This window comes from Melanotaenia boesemani, chromosome 15, assembly GCF_017639745.1.
Source record: "Melanotaenia boesemani isolate fMelBoe1 chromosome 15, fMelBoe1.pri, whole genome shotgun sequence".
In the NCBI taxonomy this organism is placed as follows: Eukaryota; Metazoa; Chordata; class Actinopteri; order Atheriniformes; family Melanotaeniidae; genus Melanotaenia; species Melanotaenia boesemani.
In genome coordinates, this window is record NC_055696.1 from 1,050,208 (window position 1) to 1,067,382 (window position 17,175).

Sequence of the window (17,175 nt, forward strand, 5' to 3'; positions counted from 1 at the left end):
AACATGAAGACATTCACTGGAAGCGTTCTGCTGAGCCTGGTGGCTGCAGTTTACTGCCTGCCATTATCACACGATCTTGCGCAAGATGAGAGCTTTGCAGAGGTTTGTGTGCTTCATTTGTTTTCTCATGCATGTCTTCACACTGTCGTGTCCTGAATATTAGTTGGAAACTTAAACTTTCTTAAAATTTTCCATGTTTGTTGCTACTGACAGAAATGCACGAGACAGAAGAGGGAAGGCAGTCTTTCCAGTTCATGAACTAATTTCCTGATTTTCTCTCCACCAGAACTACCTGAAGAAGTTTTTCAACCTGAAAGAGGAACATGGTCCAGTCTTCAGCAGAGGGGGACTCAGCCCCATGACCAAGAAGCTAATGGAGATGCAGAAATTCTTTGGTCTCCAGATCACAGGGAATCTGGATACAGAAACTCTGGCCACTATGAAGAAGCCCCGATGTGGGGTTCCAGATGAAAACGTTGCTAGTTTCTCTACTTTTGGAAACAACCTTAAGTGGCAGAAAAACGATCTGACGTACAGGTGAGTGCTCCAGAATGAGAACTGGTCAGCTAAATGAATTAGTCCAGGCATTAGCTAGCTACATCTTAAATCTTTCTGCCCAGCAGAATAGAGAACTACACACCTGACATGTCTGAGGCGGAGGTGGACGACTCCATAGAGAAAGCTTTGCAGGTCTGGGCCAAAGTCACTCCTCTGACATTCACTAGAATCTACAGCGGCACAGCTGACATCATGATCTCCTTTGGTCGCCTGCGTGAGTATAAAACTTCTTTAACATATATTCTTTCTGAATTCTTCAGCTGTGGTCATGACACTTTGTAGGTAATGTGATTTATTACTCATGGAATGCTGCTACTGAAGGTCTTCACAATGATTTGTTAAAGGCTTGCCTCTCTTTGGCTTATGAAATGTAAAGAAGTGTTCTTGTTAACAGAACATGGGGACTTTTACCCCTTTGATGGCCCTGATGGCACTCTTGCCCATGCCTTCGCACCGGCCCCTGGCATTGGGGGAGATGCTCATTTTGATGACGATGAGTACTTCACTTTCCGCTCAAACAGAGGTAAATTTGTTGTTTTCTCTTTCAGCAACCAACTTGTTAACGCTTGCTTTACACCAGATGGGCTGTAAGTGACCCTTCATTCTGTCTTTTCTGCTTTAGGCTACGTCCTCTTCATGGTTGCTGCTCACGAGTTCGGCCACTCCCTGGGCTTGTCCCACTCTAATGACCCTGGTGCTCTTATGTACCCCCTGTACTCATTCAATAACCCTGACACTTTTGTTCTGCCCCGAGATGATGTCCAAGGCATCCAGTCCCTCTACGGTTAGTACTCAGTGTGGATCTTTACTCTGATTTTACACAACTTAACCGCAGTGTAACATTCATTTATCTCATCTTGCAGGTCCAAATAAGGACCCTGTTAAGCCTGGACCTACTGCCCCCCCAACTCCTGATGCTTGTGACTCAACCATGGTCTTAGATGCTGTCACCACCTTGCGTGGCGAGACATTCTTCTTCAAGGACAGGTATTTGAAACTTCATCCAAATGCTGAAGTCTATAAATAACGTTTTAGCTTCACACTGATCTAACGTCTGCCTTTTTGTGTCCATGTTTGCAGCTTCTTCTGGCGCACCTACTCTCAGAATTCTGCACCTCAGCAAACTCTCATCAGAAACTTCTGGCCCGATGCTCCTGTCAACATTGATGCTGCCTATGAAAGCCAACAATTAGACAGAGTCTTCCTCTTTAAAGGTAAAGGTTTATTGCATCTGTGATGCTATTTTCACGTCTTGCCCCAACAGTCCCACTAAGAAGTCTGCTTCCCTTTCTTTGCAGGTAGTAAAGTGTGGGCTTTCAGCGCCTATGATCTTGTACAAGGCTACCCTCAATCGATTTCCAGTTTTGGTCTGCCAGTAACTGTCAAGAAAATAGATGCAGCCCTCTATGACCCAGAATCTAGAAAGACACTCTTCTTTGTTGACAGCATTTACTACAGGTGTGTTCCAAAGCGACCAAACTTGGTTGTTGTGTAATCAACGTACAGCCTGACACGTATTTAAAATGGTCAGCTGGTCTAATTACGCTCTCTTTCTTCAGGTATGATGAGACTACTAAGACCATGGATAAGGGATTCCCCAAACGAGTGGATGAAACCTTCTCTGGCATGGCTGGCAAAGTGACCGCAGCTATCTACAATCGTGAGTAGTCTTCCAGACAGCAAAGCTGGGAAAGTGATTGCAGTTATTCTGAATAAGTCAAACTTTTCTGCAGCACTAACATGTAGCATCTCTGTTGTGCAGGTTTCGCGTACCTCTACAGCGGACCCGTGATGTACGAGTACAGCATGAGGAATGGTCGGCTGCTCCGTGTGCTGGACAACAGCTACTTCCTGCCCTGCAGCAACTAGCTGACCTGCAAACTTATACTCAGGATGACAATGAAGGCCCAGTTGAAGTGTCCATAATTTTTAATGATGTATTTTTATTAACATCTAATTTTATTTTTAAAAAGTTATAGGTGTATATTGGACATTTACCCAGTTCTCCTTTTAGATCTTAGATATTTGTGGCATCAGCTGCTGTTTAAATTATTTTTATCAACATATTTACCTTTAACTTATTTTTTACTTTTAAGTCACAAAAACATAAACAAATTATTTATGTCTTATTTGCTTAGTTATTTGCCATGTTTGTATTTGCTACTGTTAAGTTAAATATTGACCACCAATTATCATTTTTGCTTTACAACTATTGTGCAGTTTTGCAAAAAACTCTGAAAATGTGGCAGTATTTTGTAAAATTTGAAGTGAAATAAACTGGTTATGTGAAAAAATTATATTTTGATCATGTTTTTTGTTGTACAAACATCTAATGCGCCTGATTCTGTGGATTAATATGCAGTTTGTTGACTTGCTTCCATCTGTCCAGCTGATTTGAATCAGTGTTGGCAGCTACTGTAAACTGCAGGATCGGGTTGTTCAAGCCCGGCTCTCGAGGGTGATGGTCAAATCAAATCAAATCAGATTTTATTTATAAAGTTCTTTTCATACAAAAACATGATAATAGAATTTCTGCATATTTTAACCCGCCCACCACCACCCACCCACAAGCATAAAGTCATCTTTAGCTTCTGTCTCTTTAACTGTATATTAATAAGGAAATTAAAATCCTGCTTAACGCTGCTGTCCTGCAGGTTTGAAATGTTTCTCTGCCCCAACACACCTGACTCATTTTAAATGGATACAACAGTTCTACACAATGAACCTTACTTTGAGTCAGGTGTGTTGGAGCAAAGAAACAGCTAAAACCTGCAGGACCGTCTCCCTGGACGGCTGGAGTTGATTAGCCCTGCTGAAGATGCAGTAAAGAGCATGATATTCTATGACAGGCTCTTGAGGACTCAGTCCTGGCACATGTGTGTGGTCATCATGAGTGTCTCAGTTTGTGGGTTTTTGTTCAGTTCTTGTGTTTTCTATTGATGTTCTTCTGCTCTTTAATTCCTTGTTTAATGTTGTAAAGTTGATCCTCTTGTGTATTCTGTTCAGTTTGCTTCCCGCTCCCTGGTTCTGGTTTTTCATGGTCACACCTGCTTCTCATTTTTGCTTCCCTCTGTATAAATGCTCCAGGTTTTCCTTTGTTCATTGCCAGTTCAGCTTGTTAGCTGTGATGTTTGTAGTCTTACTTGTGTCTTGCTTTTGCAGCATATTGGTTTTATTGAATCATCTCTATTCAAACATCCACTTGTGTTTCCACAAGAGCAACAAAAACCGCCATGAGTCATGTGACCTGCGGTTAATTATGAAAATGAATTATCTTGCAGTTTATGTATTTTTTTTTCTTTTATCTTTTTTCTTAGAAACAAAACGTTGGCATTTTACAGAGTGTTTATTCTGTCATTTAGACACAGATTAACTATGTTACAGAAATGTAACTGCTTTAAAAGTCAGATCCAGGCGGTTTAAGTCTATAAAATGTAAATTAATAACATCTGATTGTAAGTATTAAAACATTTCATTTCTTTTTTCCTTTTATTATTATTATTATTATTATTATTATTTTTACTTTTATTATTATTATTATTATTTTTTTATTATTATTATTATTATTATTATTATTATTATTATTATTATTTTTATTATTATTATTATTATTTTTTTATTATTATTATTATTTTTTTTTTTTTATTATTATTATTATTATTATTTTTTTTTTTTATTATTATTATTATTATTATTATTTTTTTTTTTTTTTTTTTTTTATATTATTATTATTATTATTTATAAATCTTCTTTCAGTAGCAACATCACCTTATTCACCAAAGAGGCAGAAATACACTAAAAGAGTGTTCAGACAGAAAGATTTGGCGGCTTTGCACTCTTGATGATCGGATTTAGAATTACTCTGATTTGTGTGTGGACCTGAGGAATGTGTAACTTTTTCTAAACTTAGCACAAATGTAAGAATTTGTGTTTGTTGGATCATTCATAACAATGCTTCTTGGTAATTGGAAAGCCTGATTATTTCCCCCTTAAATTGTACCACATTGTAAGGAAAATGCATTTGTGGAATGAGCAGCACATCATCTCTGCCAAAGCCAGACAGCTTATTCTGCAGTTGACTTTTATTTAGAGCTTCGGGTACCCGTTGTGCCCACAATCAGCTTTTGGTGGAGGTGGCATGATGTTGTTGGGCGGCGTCTCACTCACTGGAAAAACAAGGCTTGTCATCAATGGAGGCAATCTCAGTTTAGAGTGGAATCTAGATGAGATTCTGCATGCAGTGGCCATTCCATATCGCCACAGTCTGGGATCGAACTCTATCCTTCAAGGTGACAACGCTGAACCCCACAGAGCAGGGTTTTATCAGAGGCTACCTCCAGAATGGATGGAGAGGATGGAATAAATCTCAAAAACCACTGAACACTTGTGGTAGCTTGGGAAAACTGTTTGACATTGGCAGATACGTTGTTCATGGGTGCAGTCCACATACTCAACTCTGCTGCTCATCCCACGAATGCATTTTCCTTATAAATGTGGCACCATTTAAAAGCGAAATAAACAGGCTTCCCAGCAGTATTAAGTTTATGGACAAGAAGCAACTAATAAATAATCCATCAAACACAAATTTCCTTACTTTCTTTCAGAGTTTATAGAAACATATAATGGTAATATGTGTGTCTTGTGACCAAACAGATGTCCACGTTTTTGTAAGTCAGTAACAGGATTGCTATAGTTTCACTAAGTGCAGTGAGAGCATGAAAACAAGTCTGAAATCCAACGGTCTGTCAAGCAGTCATGGCAGCCACAAGTGTAGACAGAACACGCAATTGTTTAGAAAAGAGGGTTGATGAACACACTGGAAAGTTTGCCAGGAGACCCAATGAACAAACGTTTTCAAATGATAACAAAGCTTGAGGAAGAGTGAAGATAATCTGATAACTGGTGTATAAAAATAAAGCTCATGCACAGCTCATAACATGGTGGTGGTGAGGGAAGACACAACCAGAAGAAAGAGCTATTCTTATGCGTCATATCTCACCGAAGGCCTTCGTGTTTTCCACAGTGAACGAGGTTGGTGGTCCACCCCCGATGTCTGTGAGTCAAAAGTTGTCAGTGCCACTTTTAAAGGTTAACGTCAGGACAAGGAAGTTTTACGTATCTGTGAATGTAAGTCTACAGTGCTTGACAAAGGCTTACCACAGAAACCCCCATCCATCCCTTACAGATGTGCTGGGCTTCATATGTCACCCTACACGTGAGACATGGGGAGCACATGTGAAACATTTATTTTGCATAAAACATGGTTTTGGAATATTTTAATGGTAACATGTAAAACCCATGTACTTTCCAATATGAAATCAACATCGACAGCACACAAGCGGACGCAACAAGTTCACGGCACGAGACCGGGCGAGCACGGGGAACGAGCTGGAAGCCGGAAAGGACTTGGCTCAAAGCTAAGTAAAGGAAAGTGAACCAAGCATCAGCCAGCTGTGGAGTGTGTGTGTGTCCTGCCGTTCACTGTTACCCGCCATTGAGCGCATGCTCTCTGGCTCCCACAGAAGCTGTTCAAGGGGGGACCACTGCGGAGATGCAGGGCCGGAACAAGAGACCGGGCGGACTGGGGACCCTGCCCGTGGAACTGGTTCTATTCCACTGACTGCTAAGATTTTGGACTTTTGTTTATTTTTTTCGTAGACTGTTTTTAGTTATTTTACTGTTTATTTTTTAATAAATTGTTTCATCATCTACAGCAAGTATGTTGTTAACAGTGGAAGCAATAGGACTGATCACGAATGACGTCAAAATGCTATTTTTAGAACAGCGTACTGCGCAGGCGCCGCCGCCATATTGGATTCGGACAAACAACCTGTAGAGCGTGTATACTGTGTTTGTACGAGCAAAGTTGCATTCCGAATAGCCGAATATTTCTTTAACAAAACCATTATGGTAACAACTAAACACTGCTGCTTCGGTGTCTGCCGAAGTGACTCGCAATATAGTGACCGTGAACATATGAAGGGAGTGTTTTTCATTCCATTTCCAAAGCCCGGAAGAGAACCAGAGAAATGCCAACGTTGGGTACGAGCTTGTAAACGGGAGGGATTCACAGAGAAAAATGTGACAAAGGATACATACATTTGCTCTCTGCATTTCCTCGGTGGAAAAGGGCCAACAATTGATGATCCAGACCCAATACCAGCAACAACATCTGGACAGGTAGGTTCTTTGCCTTTTCCGCGGCAGAATGGTCATTCATACAGTTCATGATATCCTTTTTCCGTAGCTGGTTGTCCAGACAATTGCCTCTACGCACAGCTCCACTCTTTACTGAACTTAAGGCAACTTCTTGTCTTTCATTACTGGACGAACTATTATAACTATTATTAATTATAATGTCTCGGATTCAGATGAATTTGAGACATTAGTGAGATCCCACCTGTTAATCCCACTTCTCAAGTATTGCTCAAGTAGTTATCTCAACTCAACCTCCTTTGTCTCAATGATGTCTTTTCCCCTTTTTTGCTTACCTCTTGCTTCTATGGTAACCTTAGGAGAAGTAATTCAGCAACAAATGATCACAGAATGATACGAGTATGAGAAGCTCAAACTAGTCTCATGAGACAAGAATGAACAACAGATGATAAACTCTGCTTTACTGTGGGCAGTTGTCATGGAATCCAGTAGCTGAACACTCCACATTTTGTAACACAGGCTTTTTAGACCTTACCTCTCAAAGCCACCAAAGTATTAAGACTAATGGGCCACTATTTATTTTTCTTTGACCTGCCTGTCAGCTGGGTGTCAATAAAACAGGCCAAGCTTGCTCAGCCAATGTTCTATTGTCATGTTTTGTTTTGTGATTGTGTTTATAAACCAAATGAGGTATTATCTTATAAAACTCATTTTCTGTTTCTAGGTGGAGAAAATAGCCCGCAAAAGGAAAGCTCCTACCCAAAGAAATGAGGCTGTTTCTGAAGCAAAGAGAAAGAGGAAAAGATTGACCCACAACAACACTCCATCGTCCATTAATTGTAATAGAAATGAAGTTCAAATAAAAACATTTCAGATGCATTTGTTTTTTTTATTGTGACTGATAATGTTCACTGTGATCTTGGTTGAAGATCCTCATTTGCTGGACTTGACCCTCGCTGTAATGCAGCTTTGATGTTATACCATGCACCACCGTCTACAGCTGGATCAATTGGTAATTTTTGATCCACAGCATGCTGGCATCTGTACAAACACAATGCATGGAGTAATGTATTTATCTAATAATCAAACAGAACAATGTCTCTGAAAATAAATATATCTTGCCTTTGTATTTATAATTCATAAAGGAGCTATACCTGATATTATTTTAATATGTCTAAGAAGAATGGTTTTTACATAGTATATTATGTGGTATAAGGGGTAAGTCCATAAAACCGAATGACTCATTGATTGCTAGGGATGTAAGGAAACAATCGAAAATTGATTTAAAATCAATTCAAACTGGTTTAAATGGAAATCGATGTAGAAAAAAGGAAAATTGATTTGCATGTAATGCATCAATGAAGATGACGTTCAAAACAAATCATCTTTTGTTCACAAAAAGATTTGTTTTCCATTCCTATCCATTTCCATAATAATTATATCACGTTTAGCTCCTTAACAAGTTAGGGTTGCACTGTCAGAGTTATGATGGGTAATAGGCTAGATTTAAAATAAATTCCTACTATAACATTCTTACTACATTTTGATGGCTAAAGTGTGTTTAGGTCTGCTGAAATGTGAAACACACTAGTTACACCGCATACAACACTAATAACTGAGCGAGAGCTAGCTTAAAAACAGCTTACCTTTCAACTAATAAAGCTTTCTTTCCGCTCACTTTGAGGCCTCTACATGTCAACCAACGTTTAAGTTCAACAACACTGTGTTTATTGATTGAACTGTACTGAAATGAAGCTCCCGGGACGTCTTTTTCTTCCAAAACTACACGTACACTCGGTGTCGCCATTGTAAGCTAACTCTTTGTTTGTCCGAACTCGCGCTGTTGCCGGAACTCATGAATATTGATGAGTAAATGTGACGTCATTCGAGATCAGTGCTATTATTGTTCTGGTAGCCGGTATCCAACGAACTTCACTCCGTGGTGTGACAGTTACATGTGTAACCCATGTGATTTTGTATGGTCACATTTTACATGTTAAAATAACATGAAATGTGATCCCATAGGTTTTACATTATCTCTTTCACATGGATTTTACTTTGAATAGTATGAAAATGTTCCAAAATCAAAAGGGCCTAATGAGGTTTTGCAGTGAGATAGATGTGAAACACTTACTGTATTTTGCACATGGAAATGAGGCTTTCACATGTTAATGACACTAATACATGAAACCCTTGAGAAACTCATATAATCACTTGTGAAACCTATGGGATCACATCTGGAACCAACATGGTTTTCAAGCTAACAAGGAAATTGTAACCATACAAAGTCATGGCTTCCACGTGTATTTCCAAAGATTTCACATGTAATCATATAAGTTTTGTATGTAATTATATGTTGTTCACATGAATGAAAATGTTCCAAAACCACGAGGGGCCCTATGTGGTTCTGTACATGTGAAACGCTTGCGAGACATGTTGAACATGTGAAATGTTTACTGTATTTTGCACATGGAAATCTAGCTTTGGGAACATTTTCACAACAATAACACGTGAAACTCTATACATGTAAAACTCACTTGATATGCGAAACCCATGTAATCACACATGAAACCTGTGGGATCACATGTGGAACCCATGTGTTTTTTACGTTATTTAATATGTAAATTGTGACCGTATAATGCAGCTATTTGGCTTCCACATGTTAAATAATCCCATAGGTTTCGCATGTGACTATCTGGGTTTCATATGGGTCTCACACGTGATTATATGGGTTTTGCACTGGAGTGTCACAGGGCTATTTCTTTTTTTAGCTGTGCTGTCCAGCACGCCTGTCTAGCTTCACTCTACCCAGGCCAGGTCACAGGAAATCATGCCTGGTTGTGCATCTGCTCCACTGCATTCTGCACATCTTAAATCTAGTCTGTATGCTAGTACTAAATCTGGTGGCTGAAAGACATTAAAATAAGTAAAATTTATTTATATAGCACCTGTCACGAATAGAAATCCCCAAATTCTCTTATTTAGTCTTACGGACACATTTAAGCTTGTATTAGTTTATTTGTAAAGTCACTAAAGCACACCAAAACCTTTTCATGGATGTATTTTTAACAATGTATGTTCTTAAAAATCTCACTGAAACTTTTCATTTCAGAGTTTTGTTTTCCAGACTGAAAAATGATTGTTGATTTTGTGGCTTCAAAATAGGGAAAAGAACCCAGGAAAATGGTTTCTGATGCTAATTTACTCATTCACACACACACACACACACACACACACACACACACACACACACACACACACACACACACACACACACACACACACACACAAAGATAAATTTGGAAACAAATTAAGAGTTCATTGCATGTCTGCAGTTTCTTTATATACACATGAAGCTATTTTAGGGAAGTCGTTTAGGTCATTGCCTCAACGCTGGATTACAAAATATATTAGATGCTGATGTTAAAAAAAAAAAAAAAAACCTGCATTATTCATCCATGACGAGTTTGTTACTGAACATATTGTGGTTAAATTACCAGAAAATAGATCACAAACACAGAAATTCTGATCACATGGCTTCATTGGATGCTTGTATTGCACAAATTAACAACATTAATCTCTTAAAGTGAGATAGAGCTTGATAAAGTGTAATGATCAGCACTGCTGGATGCTGGATGTTGTGCAAACAAACGTTCATGTTTTTGGGTTAGTGCTGCTCAAGTTTTCTTGAGTAAGAAATTAAACCACGTTATCCCAGATATGAGCGTCATTCGTAATGATTGTAGATAAAATGTGATGCACATATTAAAAGCAAACATACAGAATTACTGAATATGCATTAAATAAATATCTATTTTAAATTAAATCAGTTATATAAATGTATATGTTATAATTAAACATTTCTAATTAAATCATTCCAGTGACTGATACTTATGTTATAAATTATTAATCACTTTAACTTCCTTTAAATATAAATCATAAAATCAACTTCATGAGAAGCAGTTTTAGAACTATCATTGTATTATTACACAATTTCATCATTAATTAATAATGAATTACTTAATTAATTTATAGATGAAGATTTCTGTTAATCTTACTGAAATATGAATTTTATGGTGGACTTTATGAAAGTTACTATGACACGCAGTAACTTGTCAGATTTAAGTAAAAATTTATACGTTTTACAGTTGAAGTAAAATCAATCTATTGAACTGATGGATTCTATTTATTTATTAAATATTTGTACTTGTGTTGGTGAATTTACTTGATACAAACTGTACGTTGATGACACTGCCCTGCCTGGTGTCCAGCGTTGTGAAACAGGGACCACAGTGTAGCAAACATGGACACATGTTATGGTTTAACATACTTTATTAAAGGATTATTATAGATCAGGATGAGAAGTGACTGTCTAATGACAGTAATCCGACTGTTCCAGGTTTCAGTTAGATTTGATGAGTAAAGCATCATCATGGAAATAAAGGTTGAACCACAGTTCAAGCTGAAACCTAACAGGACTGAGGTGCAGCACATGACCCAACTTGTCTGAATGAGCATACAGGCCAAATTAGTGTTTTATCAGCAGAGTCAGGAGCCTCCGGGCCGTGGAGTGGAGCCGAGAAACGTCAGCAAAGATGTTTGGAATCCCCACCTTGACTTATATAACCTCAAGCAAAAAGAATAATAATAATAATAATAATAATAATATTAATATAGGGCTGCACGGTGGTGTGGTGGTTGACACCGCAGCCTCACAGCAAGAAGGTCGCTGGTTTGAGCCCTGCATTGGACTGGTGGCCAGTCCAGGCTGTACCCTGCCTCTCACCTGTTAAAATGCTGGCATAGCTCTACCTGCAAACCATAATGGATAAAGCAGTACAGATAATGAATGAATGGAATTAATATATTCCATTGCAGTGGCAAACATTCAGAAGACTTGCTCTTCAGCTTAAGGTCCTCTTGTTGAACTGGTAGAACAATTCTGTTCCAAATGGAAAGGTCATGTTGTAGTTACAGACTTATTTTGGGATTTTTTGACATGAATGTCATCGTCCTTGAGTCATCTGCCCAAGACAGTAGTTGCTCAACACGCCCACTCCATAAGCCCTTCCACTCCACAGCCTATATAAGACGTGACTCCAGAGCAGACCCACTGGTCAAATATCAGCCAGGAAGGATGAGGTCCTTCAGCGTCTGCATTCTTCTGAGTCTGGCGGCTGCAGTTTGTTGCGTGCCTGTATCAGAAGTTACCATGCAAGACGAAGGTTTTGCAGAGGTGCAGTTTGTGTTGGTTTTACCTTGTTCTGACGCTAACTCACAAATTTAAAAACACTCATTCTTTACCATTTGTTGTCTTCTTTTGCAGAAGTACCTGAAGAATTTTTTCAATCTAACAGAGCAGACAGGTCCACTTTCCAGGGGAGGATTCAGCCCCATGATGAAGAAGCTGGGTGAAATGCAACGGTTCTACGGTCTCCAGATTACTGGAAATCTTGATGCTGATACCCTGGAGATGATGAAGAAGCCCCGGTGTGGTGTTCCAGACAACCAGATGGCTCGTTTCTCTACTTTTGGAAACAACCTCAAGTGGCAGAAAAACAGCCTCACGTACAGGTGAATGGTCTAAAAAGGAATTTCTGGGAAAAATTCATTATAAATCCACTGAGCAATATATCTGACTAATTTTCTGTCATGCAGGATAGAGAACTACACTCCTGACATGTCTGTGGCAGACGTAGACGAATCCATAAACAAAGCTTTGCAGGTTTGGGCCAAAGTCACTCCTCTGATGTTCACGAGAATCTACAGCGGCACAGCTGATATCATGATTTCTTTTGGTCGCCAGGGTGAGTAAAAAGTCATCATCAGGAATAGAAAAAGAAATAAATTGAAGTTTCCCATGCAAATAAAAATAAAAACACCCAAACTGTAGAATTATATCAGAAGAATGTTCTTTAAAAGAATGAAAAGGATGTTAAATGTGTTACAGGATGATTTTCACTCAGGTGTTTATTTAAAAAATTACCCTGACATTTATTTTCTGAGCTTGACTGTGCTGAAATGTTCCTTAACAGCTTGTTTACATCCCTGCTTTACGTACTGTGGTGCATATTTGAGTGTCGTTCATCTCTTAATAACTGGCATGTGTACAAGAACAGCACAGTTACATAATATATACCACTCCACACAACACAGAGCCTGATGACAGGTCAGTGCTTGCAGCTTTGCAGAGAGTGTTTACCTTGGTGGAAGCTTTCAAAAACAGATCGTATTTCTGTGTTTGTGCTGTGAAAGAGAAAAAGTCACATGATGCACCCTGAATATCTGATTTATGGGTAGAGATGCTCGGGCTTATTCTGGTTCTGGAGTTTTTTTTTTCTTTTAAAGGACTCACTGATTGTCATTTTCTGAGATATTATCTTCTGATGAGAAAGGAATGGCAATTCGGGTTTTAATTAAACAAAAAATTGTGAGAAGAAAAACAAAGAAACAGAAAAAAACAGTGGCCATAAATTTCTTTTACAAATCCTCCAAACCTACTGGAAGTATTTATTAAAAACCTAAAAGGTGAGTTCTTACAGTTGTTCCCTTTTCATGCACCAAATTACAGACCCTGAACATTTTTTAATGGAGTTCAACCTATTAGTTGATAAATTATTGCATCCCTATTTTAAGTTAAGCAAAGGTTGTTCTTTTAAAATCCGGTTGCTAAATCTCACATGAAGTTGTTCCTGCCAACAGCTCATGGTGATTACTACCCCTTTGATGGTCCTGACGGCACTCTCGCCCATGCCTTCGCTCCGTCCTCAGGCATTGGAGGAGATGCTCATTTCGATGATGATGAATTCTTCACCTTCCGTTCAAACAGAGGTGAATTTATCCTTCAAACTGTCCATAAGCTGTGTGATTGTACAGCATGCTGAGCTGTTGGTCTGTGTTTTCTCCTTCAGGCTACGTCCTCTTCATGGTTGCTGCCCATGAGTTCGGCCACTCTCTGGGCCTGTCTCACTCTGATGATCCAGGAGCTCTCATGTACCCTTTGTACTCGTACAGAAACCCTGATACTTTCGTTCTTCCCCAAGATGACGTCAAAGGCATCCAATCCCTCTATGGTCAGTACCAAGCACTTAAATCATTTCAGAGTGTTGAAACAAACAACAGTTGACAAACTGTCTTGCACAATCACAGGCGTTGCTATTCAGCTGCTTTACTCCACATAAACCAAGGCTTTCTTAATATTTATCTTGTATACTTCCAGGCTCCAACACAAATGTAGATGATCCCCAGCCACCCACCACTCCTGATACTTGTGATTCCACTATGGTATTGGATGCTGTCACCACCTTGCGAGGAGAGGTGCTCTTCTTCAAGGACAGGTATCAGAGATGCTGTACAGCCAAGTACTAAATTCTGAAACTAAAATCTAAAGTGGACTGTTTCCTCGCTCGTGTACCAAACAGTTGTGTTTCTTTCTGTTCTCAGCTTCCTTTGGCGTAGCAACCCTCAGAGCGCGGCACCTCAGCAAAGTCGCATCACAAGTTTCTGGCCAAGTGCTCCTGTGGACGTGGATGCTGCCTATGAGAGCCGGCAGTCAGACAGAGTCTTTTTATTTAAAGGTAAATAGTCTCCCTTTGTGTCTTGATCCTGATGAATTGCATAGTAAACTAAAGTATTTATTTATTTTTCGTATCTCAATCTCGTCTCCAGGTCGTAAAGTGTGGGCCTTCACCGGCTACGAGCCTGTGCGGGGCTATCCAAAACAGCTTTCCTCTTTTGGTCTGCCAAGAGTTGTGAAGAAAGTCGATGCTGCCCTGCATGATGTGGAATCGGGAAAAACTCTCTTCTTTGTTGGCAACTATTACTTCAGGTATGTTGAAAATATATTAGTTCACATTTTCAGTATATTCTTTATTCTTTCCCATAACTGAGTGTATCTAATGTTTGTGTTCCTCAGTTATGATGAAGCCAGAAAGACTGTGGACCGTGGTTTCCCCAAAAGGGTGGATCAGACCTTTCCAGACCTGACCAGCAGGGTGACAGCAGCCTTCCAGTATCGAGGTGAGGAGCATTGACTGCTTGAGTGAAGGCAATGGATGTTTTTATTCAAGTAGATGAAACCCTGGTTACACTTAACAGAAAGTTTTTCATTTTGAGGCTTCGTTACAGTCAAATAACTTCCTGTCATGTTTGTTCTTGAAGCATCAAACATGAAGCTACAGCCAGTTAGCTTAATTAGCACAACAATGACAAATGGAAGGAACTGTTAGCCCAACACAGCAGCAATGAGACAATAATTCACCAACTGGCTTCTTCGAAGTGTAAAAAGTGTAAAAGTTCAAAACATTTGAATGAGTGAACATATGAATTCCCCGTCCAGAAGCCATGACGTCCCAAAGTCTCGTGTAGCTTCTATTAATAACATGGAAACGTCTCTGGGAAATCACTGCAACTGGACAAAAACTAGCAAAAAATATAAAGATAAACAATTTAACATATAAAGTGGCCGACTTTTAGATGAGAGTCAGTGTTTTTTGTTGGACAGAGCCAAGCCTGTCTTTGTGCTAAGCTATGTTAATGCTCTTCTTTTGGTGGAGGTGTGTACACAGTTAGCAAGAAATTCTTCTTATATTATCCCACTTTGTTTGGCAGAGCTGAGCTCCTAAACAGATATAACTAAGAGGTTTTGTCTACAAATCTGAAACAAAGGGGGATGGATATTGTTCCATGCAGTGAGGAGACCTCAGTACTTTGCCAAGAGCAAATAAATATTGTGGATCCAAGCCAGTCAGAGGCCTGGATCCACAATCCAGGAGCACTGAAAGGAACTGAAGTCTTATTAGTTCCAGTTACCCTCCCAGGACAAGGTGGCTGTAGATTAGTGCAGTTATTCTGATGAACTCAAACCTTTCTGCAGTTCTAACCTGTAACATCTCTATTCTGCAGGTTTCACTTACATCTACAGTGGACCCTACATGTTTGAGTACGACTTGAGGACCAGAAGGTTGTACCGAGTGCTGAGGAACAGCTTCTTCCTGCGCTGCACCAACTTCTAGGCCAGTTAATTTTAACGTTTGTCAGCCACTTGTCAAGAATAAGCATGAATGTACCAGCCACAATATTAACTTTGAATACTTTTAAATATATCTATTCTGCATCATTTTAATCATGTAGTTTGGTTTTTATTTTTCAGTGAGTTGCTTTTTTGTAAATGGACTGAAAACTGTAATTAAAATCTGAAAATTTCATTCTTGTCTACATTTTAGTTCATTTAGACAGTATAAACAGGGAAATGAACATCAAGTTACACATTTACCAAAGTCCACATAGTCCACAATAATCTGCAATTATGCAAATAATCTACATCAGTTCCATGTTTTTTTCCAACATAAAAAAGCTGCTTTAGTTGATTCCATACTAATTTAAATTTGATGATTTTTTTATTGCAAGTCATCAGATTTTTATTTGTATTAATGAATAAAAAGTTTTAGAACCTTGTAATACACTGTAGGCTCCACTTATGTCAGAGAAAACTGTAATGGATGTCAGAGGATAATTATTTGGTACTCTCTGTTAAATAATTAGTTGGTGTGATTTTTCCAACAAGTTCAGAATTAAACTTTCGCTGCTGGATTTTAAAATACAGAAGAATTAAGTTGAAGAGACTTTGGTAAAGAAGCGAATCTGTCTCACAGAAGAAACTTTATTCTCACAATGCCCTCTAGTGTCCTTTTTATCGCATATTTCACAGTGGAGGAAACATCTTAACCCACAAAGTTAAATATAATGCCATATTTTATCTATTCTTTATGATAGTTGTATTAAATTTAACAGCTTCCAAGAAAACAAATGTCAAAATATTCAGTTAAAAATATGAATTAATTACATAAAAATGAGAGTGCCCTTTGCACTGTAAATTATTCAAACTTGTGCGATAAAGAAAAATGGCAAGATTAAGAGTCACGTAACACAGAGAAACACCGGGGTGGCATTAAAAAGGAATAGATTTACTGAATAAACAAGAGTGAAAAAGAGTGATTAAAGAACAATGGACATCCACTGGTACACGGCTGTCAGTAATCTGGCAAAGAGGCAGAAACTGGAGAGAGCAGTGCTGCGCACAGGTGGGTCAGGGAAACAGGTAAAGCTCAGGTGAACAGTCTGCATGGATAACATGAGAGATAAAACACACATTAAACACAGACATGGCAAGGTGAAGATGGGAACCATGACAGAAATTGTTCTGGTGTACTACATTCACTTTCAGGATGTTTGCTTCTGTTTTCTTTTGTGCAAATTAGCCAAATCTTTATATGTTAGGTAGCTGAAGAACAGTCAACAAGCAGCACCTACTGATGGTGCATATGGGACTGTTCGGATCCACGTCATGTCCCTGCAGGTCCCTGCTGCCCTCAGTCGACCTCTTCTCCCCCAACCCAACTCCCTCACCCCCTCCCCACTCTGCAGTTTTCTCTCCCTCCTGTTGCTCTAATGGGCCTGTTC

General features: G+C 39.0%; 2 protein-coding genes and 1 long non-coding RNA gene across 3 annotated transcripts; all 3 read left to right on the forward strand.

The window, feature by feature from the left end:
* The first annotated feature begins 2 nt into the window (after positions 1–2).
* Positions 3–2,830, forward strand: LOC121654890 (collagenase 3-like). The gene is made up of 10 exons (XM_042009247.1): positions 3–102; positions 287–537; positions 624–772; positions 953–1,081; positions 1,181–1,342; positions 1,422–1,545; positions 1,639–1,772; positions 1,857–2,016; positions 2,118–2,218; positions 2,321–2,830. Exons 1-10 carry the CDS (start codon positions 4–6, stop codon positions 2,425–2,427), a joined length of 1,416 nt encoding a protein of 471 aa, XP_041865181.1. The 5' UTR covers position 3; the 3' UTR covers positions 2,428–2,830.
* A 3,471-nt stretch (positions 2,831–6,301) lies between these two features.
* Positions 6,302–7,593, forward strand: LOC121654892. Its single transcript, XR_006013040.1, has 2 exons — positions 6,302–6,738; positions 7,439–7,593. It is a non-coding gene; the product is annotated as an uncharacterized LOC121654892 (long non-coding RNA).
* A 4,095-nt stretch (positions 7,594–11,688) lies between these two features.
* Positions 11,689–15,920, forward strand: LOC121654887 (collagenase 3-like). The gene is made up of 10 exons (XM_042009243.1): positions 11,689–11,950; positions 12,041–12,288; positions 12,373–12,521; positions 13,417–13,545; positions 13,626–13,787; positions 13,934–14,051; positions 14,158–14,291; positions 14,383–14,542; positions 14,630–14,733; positions 15,619–15,920. The coding sequence occupies exons 1-10, from the start codon at positions 11,714–11,716 to the stop codon at positions 15,726–15,728; spliced, it is 1,551 nt and encodes a 516-aa protein (XP_041865177.1). The 5' UTR covers positions 11,689–11,713; the 3' UTR covers positions 15,729–15,920.
* The last annotated feature ends 1,255 nt before the right edge of the window (positions 15,921–17,175 follow it).

Coding starts and splice junctions, on each gene's coding strand:
- LOC121654887 (XM_042009243.1), top strand. CDS start 11,714: ATGAATGTCATCGTCCTTGAGTCATCTGCCCAAGACAGTAGTTGCTCA. Junction 13,788..13,933: donor AGGCATCCAATCCCTCTATG/GTCAGTACCAAG, acceptor GTATACTTCCAG/GCTCCAACACAAATGTAGAT. Junction 14,543..14,629: donor GTTGGCAACTATTACTTCAG/GTATGTTGAAAA, acceptor TGTGTTCCTCAG/TTATGATGAAGCCAGAAAGA.
- LOC121654890 (XM_042009247.1), top strand. CDS start 4: ATGAAGACATTCACTGGAAGCGTTCTGCTGAGCCTGGTGGCTGCAGTT. Junction 1,343..1,421: donor AGGCATCCAGTCCCTCTACG/GTTAGTACTCAG, acceptor CTCATCTTGCAG/GTCCAAATAAGGACCCTGTT. Junction 1,546..1,638: donor ACATTCTTCTTCAAGGACAG/GTATTTGAAACT, acceptor CCATGTTTGCAG/CTTCTTCTGGCGCACCTACT.